Source organism: Panthera uncia (assembly GCF_023721935.1).
Source record: "Panthera uncia isolate 11264 chromosome B3 unlocalized genomic scaffold, Puncia_PCG_1.0 HiC_scaffold_1, whole genome shotgun sequence".
Classification (NCBI taxonomy): domain Eukaryota; kingdom Metazoa; phylum Chordata; class Mammalia; order Carnivora; family Felidae; genus Panthera; species Panthera uncia.
Genome location: NW_026057582.1, coordinates 93,797,500 through 93,807,680, shown reverse-complemented (window position 1 = coordinate 93,807,680; position 10,181 = coordinate 93,797,500). Strand labels below are relative to the sequence as shown.

The 10,181-nt window shown below is 52.3% G+C and overlaps 1 protein-coding gene across 1 annotated transcript in view; it reads left to right on the top strand.

The window, feature by feature from the left end:
* The first annotated feature begins 260 nt into the window (after window positions 1-260).
* Window positions 261-10,181, top strand: part of ONECUT1 (one cut homeobox 1) — a 41,450-nt gene continuing 31,529 nt past the window's right edge. The window contains exon 1 of the mRNA XM_049613649.1: window positions 261-1,569. Coding sequence (XP_049469606.1) covers window positions 465-1,569 — 1,105 coding nt within the window. The 5' untranslated portion in view covers window positions 261-464. The remainder of the gene's footprint in view (window positions 1,570-10,181) is intronic.

Genomic DNA, 10,181 nt, shown 5'->3' with positions numbered 1-10,181 from the left:
AGCGGCGGCGGCGGCGGCGGCGGCGGCAGCGGCGGCGGAACCGCGGCCACAGAGTCTGCAACAGTAACCGAGCCATGGCTGGAGCTGGCCAGCGGCGCGGGCAAAAAGCAGCCGCCGAAGACGCGCGGGCTGCGTCAGGGGAGCCGGGGGCCTCAGAATTCTAAGAAGGAAAGGGCGAGAGGGGGCCAGGGGCGGGCGGGCTGGGGGCTCCGCGCTCGCCCAACGGCACGGATCCTTTTTGGAAATTAATATTTAAAAAAAAGCCGAGGACGCAGAGGGGAAGGTGGGGGCAAGAGGGAAGGCGAGACACTCAGAGAGGGAGACAGAGCCCCACAGTGAGAGGAAGGAAGGCAGGCAGGCAACAGTCGCCGGCAGCCGATGTGAAGACCGGACTGCGTGCGCCCTTCGCCGCCTTTGCCCGGCCTCATCGATGTTGTGTCCGCCGCCCGCTCGCCCGGATCACGATGAACGCGCAGTTGACCATGGAGGCGATCGGCGAGCTGCACGGGGTGAGCCATGAGCCAGTGCCCGCTCCTGCCGACCTCCTGGGCGGCAGTCCCCACGCGCGAAGCTCCGTGGCGCACCGTGGCAGCCACTTGCCCCCCGCGCACCCTCGTTCCATGGGCATGGCGTCCTTGCTGGACGGCGGCGGCGGCGGCGGCGATTACCACCACCACCACCGGGCCCCCGAGCACAGCCTGGCCGGCCCCCTGCACCCCACTATGACCATGGCCTGCGAGACTCCCCCAGGTATGAGCATGCCCACCACCTACACCACCTTAACCCCTCTGCAGCCGCTGCCGCCCATCTCCACCGTCTCGGACAAGTTCCCCCACCATCACCACCACCACCATCACCACCACCACCCGCACCACCACCAGCGCCTGGCGGGCAACGTGAGCGGTAGCTTCACGCTCATGCGGGACGAGCGCGGGCTGGCCTCCATGAATAACCTCTATACCCCCTACCACAAGGACGTGGCCGGCATGGGCCAGAGCCTCTCGCCCCTCTCCAGCTCCGGGCTCGGCGGCATCCACAACTCCCAGCAAGGGCTCCCTCACTATGCCCACCCGGGCGCCGCTATGCCCACTGACAAGATGCTCACCCCCAACGGCTTCGAAGCCCACCACCCGGCCATGCTCGGCCGTCACGGGGAGCAGCACCTCACGCCCACCTCGGCTGGCATGGTGCCCATCAACGGCCTTCCTCCGCACCACCCTCACGCCCACCTGAACGCCCAGGGCCACGGGCAGCTCCTGGGCACGGCCCGGGAACCCAACCCTTCGGTGACCGGCGCACAGGTCAGCAATGGAAGTAATTCAGGGCAGATGGAAGAGATCAATACCAAAGAGGTGGCGCAGCGTATCACCACCGAGCTCAAGCGCTATAGCATCCCACAGGCCATCTTCGCGCAGAGGGTGCTCTGCCGCTCCCAAGGGACCCTCTCGGACCTGCTGCGCAACCCCAAACCCTGGAGCAAACTCAAGTCCGGACGGGAGACCTTCAGGAGGATGTGGAAGTGGCTGCAGGAGCCCGAGTTCCAGCGCATGTCTGCGCTCCGCTTGGCAGGTGAGCCGGCCAAGGAGCTGGGCGCGTGGGGGAGATCAGAGGTTGGGGAAGCTGAAGGGGCCGAAGAAGGGAGGGAAAAGAGAGGGTTGGGCAAGCTTCATCCCATTCTCCTTCCCCCCCCCAGAAGGGAGGGGGGTTCCCCTGGGCCTGGAAGAGCCAGCACACGGCTCCCAGATGCAGACCGCCTCCTCCAGAACTCAGTGCATTGGGCTGTGGTAGGCTCCGGGAGCTGAGCGGTACCGCCTGGGCGACTGCGGGGACGGGACGCTTTTATGCTGGGAGACAGTGCTGGAAGCGCTCACCGCCGGAGGCGAAGGGAGACCCCGGCACCTGGCTGGATACGTCTGTGCGTCGCTTATCAGTTGGACGCTCCGGGTTTGGGAAGAGGAAGGCGACGAGTGCGTGGAACTGCGCGCAGATTCTGCCAGGCAGTACTCCTGGCACACGCCCGGGTGTTGGGTTGGAGTGTGCAGCAGCTGCCCGCCCACGTTTGGCTGAACTTACGGCGGTGACCCCCTCCGGAGCTCACTCTATTGGCGCGAGGCAGGGGTGGGAGGGATGGGGAGCGCACTCTGAGACTTTGGGTAAAGGTTTTGAAGCCGACGGAGGGTGTGTTTGGCGCCGACGCTGTGTTAAGAGCACGCACTCTACCCTAGTAACCGGTTGTGGAAGGGAAAGGAAGGCAGATGGTGCCGAGGTAAGGGTGACTGCGGGCGGAGCAGCTAGGGAGCTTACAGCTGAGCCCACGGACCGCCTTTGCTGCCGGCTAGTTTACGACTTCGCATTTCGTTTTTGTTGTTGTTGTTTGTTTGTTTCCTCTGCTTGGTGTTTCGAGTGAATCCCCATGCAAGGGGGTGAAAGTGTGGACATGACCCCCAAGTCTGCGAGCAGAGGTCTCCCAGGCGCGAAACCCGGAGGCCCGGTGTTTCTGAGTTGAGCAGGAATGTCTCCTCGGCTCTGCACAGACAGCGCCTAGCTTTCTCAGTTTCTCAAAGCCAAGGTTCAAGGAAAGCTCCTGGAAGCAGGCTGAGGGGACAGCTTAGCCCTGGCTGAATCACACTGGAGATTTCAAGCGGATTCGGCGACCCCGGAGGGCAGAGGACACACGGGGAGGTAGAGCCAAGGGCAACCGAGGGCGGACACGGTTTGATGAGACCGGCAGACTTGATTGACTCCTGGGTCCGTGCTACTCCCCCGCCCCAATCTCAGCCTTGTGCCCTGGCCTGAGTCCTGGCGAAGAGAAAGGTAAAAGCCGGAATGAGGGTTTGTTAATTAACTGATCGTTCTCCATTAATTCGTCCCTGGAGAATGAGAGACAGTCAATCCGCTCAGAGCCGGGGGCACTGAGGCGTTTCACAGTCTAAAATCAAAGCGAGAGGCCAGAGCCCCCTCCCCCACCTCGTGCGGGCCAATGAGAAGCTAGAGGGAGGCAGGTGCCGGCGTGCCAGTGAGCCTGCGGCGGGAGCCGGATGCTACCCAAAGCACTCCTAGGGTCTGGGCGCTCCTGGCCTCTCAGCGGTCCTCAGCACTGGCGGAGCCTGTGCTCCGCCAGTTTTTCCAGCCCAGCCCTGCGCTCCTGGTTCCAAGCAATGTCCCCGCGCAGGCTATTACAGCTTGCGCCTGGAAGTCAGGAGATGGGGGGATAGGACAGGAAGGTTAGGAGAGAGAGATTGACAAGGTGCCCTCCGGGGTTCCCGCGAATCCATTCCCTATCCCTGTGTGCATCCACCATATCGCCTCCCACCCTTGTGAGCTGACCAAGACCCTAGGGCAGCTGAAGTTCCACAAGGAGCGGGAGAAACAGCTACCCTTCTCCCTGACTTGCTCTGCCTCTGCAGGAGCCCAAAGTAGTCAGTGCCTTTTCACACGCCTGCGTCAGCCTGGTACTCCGGCTTGAGGACCTTTTAACCAGCAGTGCTCTCACAGGCCCGCCTGTGGGGCAGAGGAAATGGAGGAACGGGGTGGAAATGAAGAGGGATCCCCTCAGGGAAGCTTGGTACTCACCCCCCATCCCCAGCCTAGTGAAGGTTCTTGCTCGAGACTTCAGTGACCGCCTTTCCCTTCTGCGCCCCCCCTCCCCCCGTCGCATCCTGGAAAATCAGACTGACAGGTTCTGCTCAGAGATGACCCCCAGCCCTGGAAACCCGACTTAGTACCGTGATCTGCGCGAGCGCCCTCTGACCTACACGCGTGGGCGCCGCAGTGCTGTTGAGGGAGTAACACGAGTACTGGGGCCGTCATGTGGGAAGGTTGGGCCAGCCTCACCGGACCCAGAAAGTTATCTAAGGGGCAACGGTCTGGCACCCAGCAGCCAAAGGCGAGTTAAGCTCGGCCCAGGCACGTGGCCTTTTCTTGGAGGGAAAAAATTTTAAAAAAGGAAAATCGGATACTGTGTCAGGACAAGCTTTGGTGCCCAACCCCAAGTGGAATCCATATCTTAGGACCCGGATGGAGCGCTGAATGTTTAATTTTCTTTCTTTAACTTAATTGAAGGGGTTGAAAAGACTGGGATGGGGACGCTTGCAGAGCGAGCCCAACCGGGAACAATCCCATTATATTGCAGGAACCACGACCTATTTTAAAGTCACCGAAGAACAAAGAGCCATTCCTTTAACATTTGCATTTCTCGGGTGGGGTGAGGCCTTTTCCTGAAGTCTCCAAATAATCTCTGGTAGGCCCCAAGTGCAGATTTAAATGCATTGCAGGACACTTTGGTTGAGGCTGGGGACATTACCGCCATCATCAGCCTCCACGCACAGAGATGCCCCTTGCAGTTTGACTCGCTGTTGCACTAAAGACCCTCAACGTCGTCCCTATCCTGCTGGGTGGTTTTTTTGCGATGAGTGGCTTCTCCATCCTCTTCCGGGTGCCCAGGCTCCACGAAGCCTGTTGCGGAGGGTCAAAACCTACACTGGTGCTCGGCCTTTTGGCTAAGATCAAGTGTAAAACCTCCACTCGTGGCAGTGTGTTTGGGGAGGTGCTTTCTCCTTACAATATTACATTGGCTTGGTGGAAGATGGGAGACAGGAGGAAATTCTCACCAAATTAAGTACCTTTAAAAAATCAATATGTGTTCCTTCAACCTAATACTTGCTGCTGCCCCATTAAAGTACACTGCTGCTTCTCATCCTCAGTAGGCGTGGGCGGGCTGGACTGTATGGGTGGGTGGGCGCCTATTAAGACCCTGAGATTAGTTTCCAATTAAAGATTCCAGAAGGCTTTGGCCACAATAGAGGAGCTGTCAGCCTAGGAAGAGGCTGGAATGTGCACTACCCGAGGGCACAGCACCATGGACCCAGGAAGCAAAGCCCAGAGGCCCCAGGCTCAGGCAGGGATGGGTGCCAGGCCCCTTTGACAGTGGGGTACCTAAAAGAAGGGAACCTCCAAACAATGCCAGCCAGGGAGCCTTCCAGATCTCCTGCATCTGGGACTGCACCCCCTTCTTGTCCAGAATCGGCCACAGAAAGACCTGGAGGAGAGCCTGAGTCTGGGGGTATGTGTGTAAGGGAGAATGTTCAGCCAGGAAGTGGCCATGAGAAAGTCTCACCGGGACCAACCTGGGCTGTGTTTGCCATAAGTGGCCTTGCGGTCTGGTTGATTGATAACTGGCCTCCTTGCAAGTCCATTTGCTTTTTGTTAATATTTATCCCAGTGGGTGACATTTCAACTGTCCCCTCACATCCCTGGGCCAAGTGAGCCAAGAAGAAGGAGTGAAATGCTGGGCCTTGGGAACCTCACTTCCCCAAATCTCAAAGACTCCCAGGCCAGGAGAAAAACTAGGACTGGGCATATGGGGACATGGGAACTGGAAGAATTCCTGGGCCCCAAAATAGGAGAAGGTGCCAAATGGACTGGTTCTCTCAAGCCCCACTTCTCACATTGGTGCAGCTTCTCCCAGTCCACTGCAATTCAAACAAAGGGCCTGCGGGCGCGGCCAACCGCATCTTCCTAGCAGCCCAGGAGCCAGTGGGACTGGGGAGGAGGGGCAGTGGTGGAGGAGAAGGGAGCACCTTCTCCCAACATGCAATGGCGGGGGCAGCCAGTTGTCAGGAGGAGACCAGAGGAGTCCCAAAGAACCCCCATTCCCTCAGGGTGAATAGTGGCCATGTGCTCAAGGAGTTGACTGTTGGCCCCTCCCCAGCCCCACCCCCCCCACTCCCCCCCCCACACCAGCCCAGCAGGAATCCAAAAGTTCTCATCCTTAGGGACAGTCACCAAAAAGCTCTGCATGGGCCTTTCTCTCAGCCTGTACCTGATCCCTTGAGGGTGTGGGATCCTTCTTATATTCCCCACTAGGGAGCACAGATGCCAGTGAAGAGAGGAAGGAACACTTGGTGTTAAAAAGTGTGCATATGGTGAAGATTGGAGCCAACTATTTGACTGGTGTAGGAATACCTGTTATTGAGGCTTGAGGAAGCCTGGTGGTTAATGTCTGTAATCCTAGTGTTAGCACATGCAGGATGGCTGCTTGAGACAGTTAACCCCATTCTGATGGGAGCTGGCTGTCCCACCAGCAGGTGCAGCCCCAGCGCCTTGGAAGTGCCCAAAGGTGATCAGGATCAGCCAGAGTGATCTGCTGGTCCCAGGGATGTAGTGGTCACTAGAGAGACAGACCCTGTCATAGCTGTTTTGCTACTGGCACTTGGGACAGACTGTGCCAACAATACCTGTGTTGTAACAACAAAGCAACTCAGAGCCCAGGCCGCATCTTTCTTTACCTTCAAGCATTGAGCCTCACTGCCCTGTGCAGAGCTGGAATCCTGCCCTCCCAGATGCCCTCCACTGGGCTCAGCTTCCCCAGGTGGCCTGATGGGTTGTGTGCGGTGATAGCTGCATACGCCCCCTGCAGGCTGCTGCAGCCAGCCACCAAGCAAGCCTCCAGTGGCTCAACATGCTGCGGAGAGGAAAGGGATACTTGCCATGGCTTTGTTTTTAGAACATTGTTATCCTAGTGATTTGCAAAACAGTAATTATTTTTTGATAGGAAAAGGGTGTGAAGGAGGAAGAAAGGGATACATAGTAGATCTATCTTGGCTCCTGCCAATGTCTGGGTGTTACTCCACTAATGAGACAAAATTGCCATCCCCCCCCACCCCGGAAGGAAAAAAAAAAAAAAAAAGAGGTTAGAGTGGGAGAGAGCCAAAGCATAAGAGACCGTTAAAAACTGAGAACAAACTGAGGGTTGATGGGGGGTGGGAGGGAGGGGAGGGTGGGTGATGGGTATTGAGGAGGGCACCTTTTGGGATGAGCACTGGGTGTTGTATGTAAACCAATTTGACAATAAATTTCATATATTGGAAAAAAAAATTGCCATCCCCCCCAAAGTACACCCCAACTCTGACCTCTCGGAACAAAATTCACATTTGGATTTTCTATCCAAATTATACTTTTGCTGGCATGTTTTTGTTTGAGGAAAGCAGGTGACCCCGGTGGTGTGGAGTAGGAGGCTGGGGCTGGGAGATGCAGTACTGGATGTGTGGATTAGTGGTTCCTTTGTTTTGTTGTTTCCCCTTCTAGCTAACTGACAGGAGTCTGGAGGCAGCCCTGAGGCTTTGAGCTTGGAGGTCTTTGTTTCCCTTAGTGTAGGGTGGGTGAAAGGGCCTACGGAGGCCAACCGGCCTGGAGTCTTGGTGCAGCGTCAGGACCCTGGACAGGGCCCCGCCTGGCTAGGCTGTTCCAGTTTCTCTTTGCTGCTGGAAAGTGGGTAGGATGCCTTTGAAGAGTTGTAGTAAGGAAGTGAAAACTAACAGCTAATATTCTGAAGTTTATGAGAAATCTTGAGGCCCTGCCAGGAATATACACTGGCACAGTCAAGTAATCAAAAATATCAAACCTGTCCTTGTCAAGCCGGTGATTGATCTTTTCGTCCCTCCCCAGCAGCTTTCTGTGTGTGTCTGAGTACACGTGCACACCCGCTTACAAAATCAGAATTCGAGTCCCTATGGGTGTGACAGGGGTTGGATCATTAAGCTAAAACGTTCAATTCAGTCCCTTTGATCCGTGCTGGGGAAAATCTATAGTCCTCTCTAATCTATGAGGTCCTTAAGAAGGTTGTTACATGAGCTGTTTTGATGTCATCATTTCCACATTCATGGGAAATTCAGCTAATCAAACAGTCATTGCTATCCAAAGTTCTCAGAGGAAATAGCTCTTACAGGGTATATCAGTAAAATTTATTCTTGATTTCCTTGTAAGAAAGAAAATCCTCAAGCCTGATGGAGGTGGGTAATTTAAAAAGAGGTTCTTTTTGTCTTGCTCCTCAAAATCCATAGCTAGAAGCCTTGTCCTCCAAGTAATAGTGCTCAGTGCTCTTTGTAAACTCCACATATTGGAATAAACACCAGCTTAATGTTTTAAATCAACCAAGGAGCCATCATGGATTGGATGAGAAATGCTTAGTTTCATTTCAGTTAAAACAGCAGAATCTCCACACTCTTGCTAAAATTGAATGGTCCCCAGCCTAGGGTAGCAATAGAAGGAGGTCTTATTGAAGTAATGGTAGTTAGAGAATAGATTTCTCATCATTCTGGATAAAAGCATTCATTAAATACTATTTTCATCATGTCTCTACTTAAGTAAGATGAATAACCACCTTTGGGAGAAGAAAGCCACATTATTTCTCCATGAAAAGTGTCAGTTTCATAGAGTTCAGTAAAAAAAAAAACTGATTTCTAATAGGTATGAATTTAGTGCACAATCATAAATTCCTGTCTTCTATCAATAGATATGCACAGGTTTTTATTTTGTGACAAGTATGTTAATACTAGTGAAGTTTAATTTCCTCTTGAAGTGATAAGATTGGATTACATGACTACACCAATCACAAGACAGTCTGATTATTTTTTTCTGCTTCATTATAATATTTTTTCTTTTTTTTCTTTTACCTAATTATTTATTTTTTATAATTTACATCCAAGTTAGTTAGCATAGGTGCAACAATGATTTCAGGAGTAGATTCCTTAAGCCCCTTACACATTTAGCCCATCCCCACTCCCACAACCCCTCCAGCAACCCTCTGTTTGTTCTCTATATTTAAGAGTCTCTTATGTTTTGTCTCCCTCCCTGTTTTTATATTATTTTTGCTTCCCTTCCCTTATGTTCACCTGTTTTGTATCTTAAAGTCCTCATCTGAGTCAAGTCATATGCTATTTGCTTTTCTCTGAGAAATTCTGATGATTTGATATAAACATAGGAATTTATGTTTTATCACTGAGTCTTGCTACAGAATCATCTACACTGTGTTCTTCCTAAAGGTGTTACATTATCAAGTTGGAAAACAGCTTCTAGAATTTTTCTTCTCCTTTAGATGAGACAATTTGGTAAACCAACAGCTAAACAGAACCAGCCCCTGAAGTACTACCCATCCAATTTGTCATGGCAATTAATAAAGAAGGGGCTTATGTCTGTTGTGTATGTTCTATTAGTCAAGTACTGTGTGAGGGCATAGGTGTTCCTATTTAATATTCACTGCCTATTTGAGTGGCTCCCAAATCTTGCTACATGTTGGAATCACTTAGGGATCTTTACAGATACGATTCCTAGCTAAAACCCGAGATATTCTCGTGCAATTAGTATAGGACATGACCTGGGCATTGGGATTTTTAAGAGCTCTAAGGTAATTTTAATGAGCAGCAAAGTTGGGGAGCCACTAGTTTAGTAGTAGTTACTATTATCTTCTCTATTTCCATGTTCATTGAGGTTACATAATTTACCTGTGGTAAGCACTGATGTCCTGAACTCAGCTTTCCCAGCTCAAAGCCCAGAACCCTCTTACTCTCCACCCTGTGCCTAGTACAGATCCACCAGGTCAGTGGACCTAGAATGTGGAGATGTCTAATTTGCTGTCATAAACACCCCATCTGGAAAGTGTCTGCATAATAAAGGTCTTGAAATTGAAGAGTGTGTGTTTCCTCTAGACTCTCAAGGAAGTTACTTATAGAAACTTAGGGCTTTTTAACCGAAGACTTATAAGTGGGACTCTTTATTGCTCTCTTTTGAAGAAGCAGCCAGAAGGAATATAAGGCAGTGTGAAAGCTAGACATGGAACCCAAGTCTCCCTATCCATTTGTTCATTTAAACAGTTATTGATGGGCAAGATCAATCATTAGATGTGTTCTGTGGGTAGGACTGGTCCATTGGGACTCATGCCTGGAGGAGGGCCCAAAGGCCCAATCCTCCCATACTTTGAGGCATTGGTGTTCTGATCTGCACTTGGACAGCAATTACATTTCTTTGCTTCAGATCAGTAGCTGTCTTGCTATTTCAAGCTTGACTGTTACTCATATTTTAGGACCCTGCACTAAAAAATAATAAATGAAACTAAGACCTGTGTATAAGTTGGCAATCATCCAGAGGACAACTTACAACTTCCCTCAAACACTATGTGTTTCCAGTTATCCGTGTGTCTCTCATCTTCCTTTGCATATGCCATAGGGTACTCAGAATCGACAGTTTCTGAAATCACTGCTTTCGTTTTTGCATCTGGTGATGATCTCATAGTCCCAAAGAGAGGTTATCAAAGGAACACAATAAACTATGAGCTTTTCACTTTCTTTCCTGTTGTCTTCTAAAACAGATCAATGGAGGGGGGTGGGGCGGGGTGGGGGGGGGGG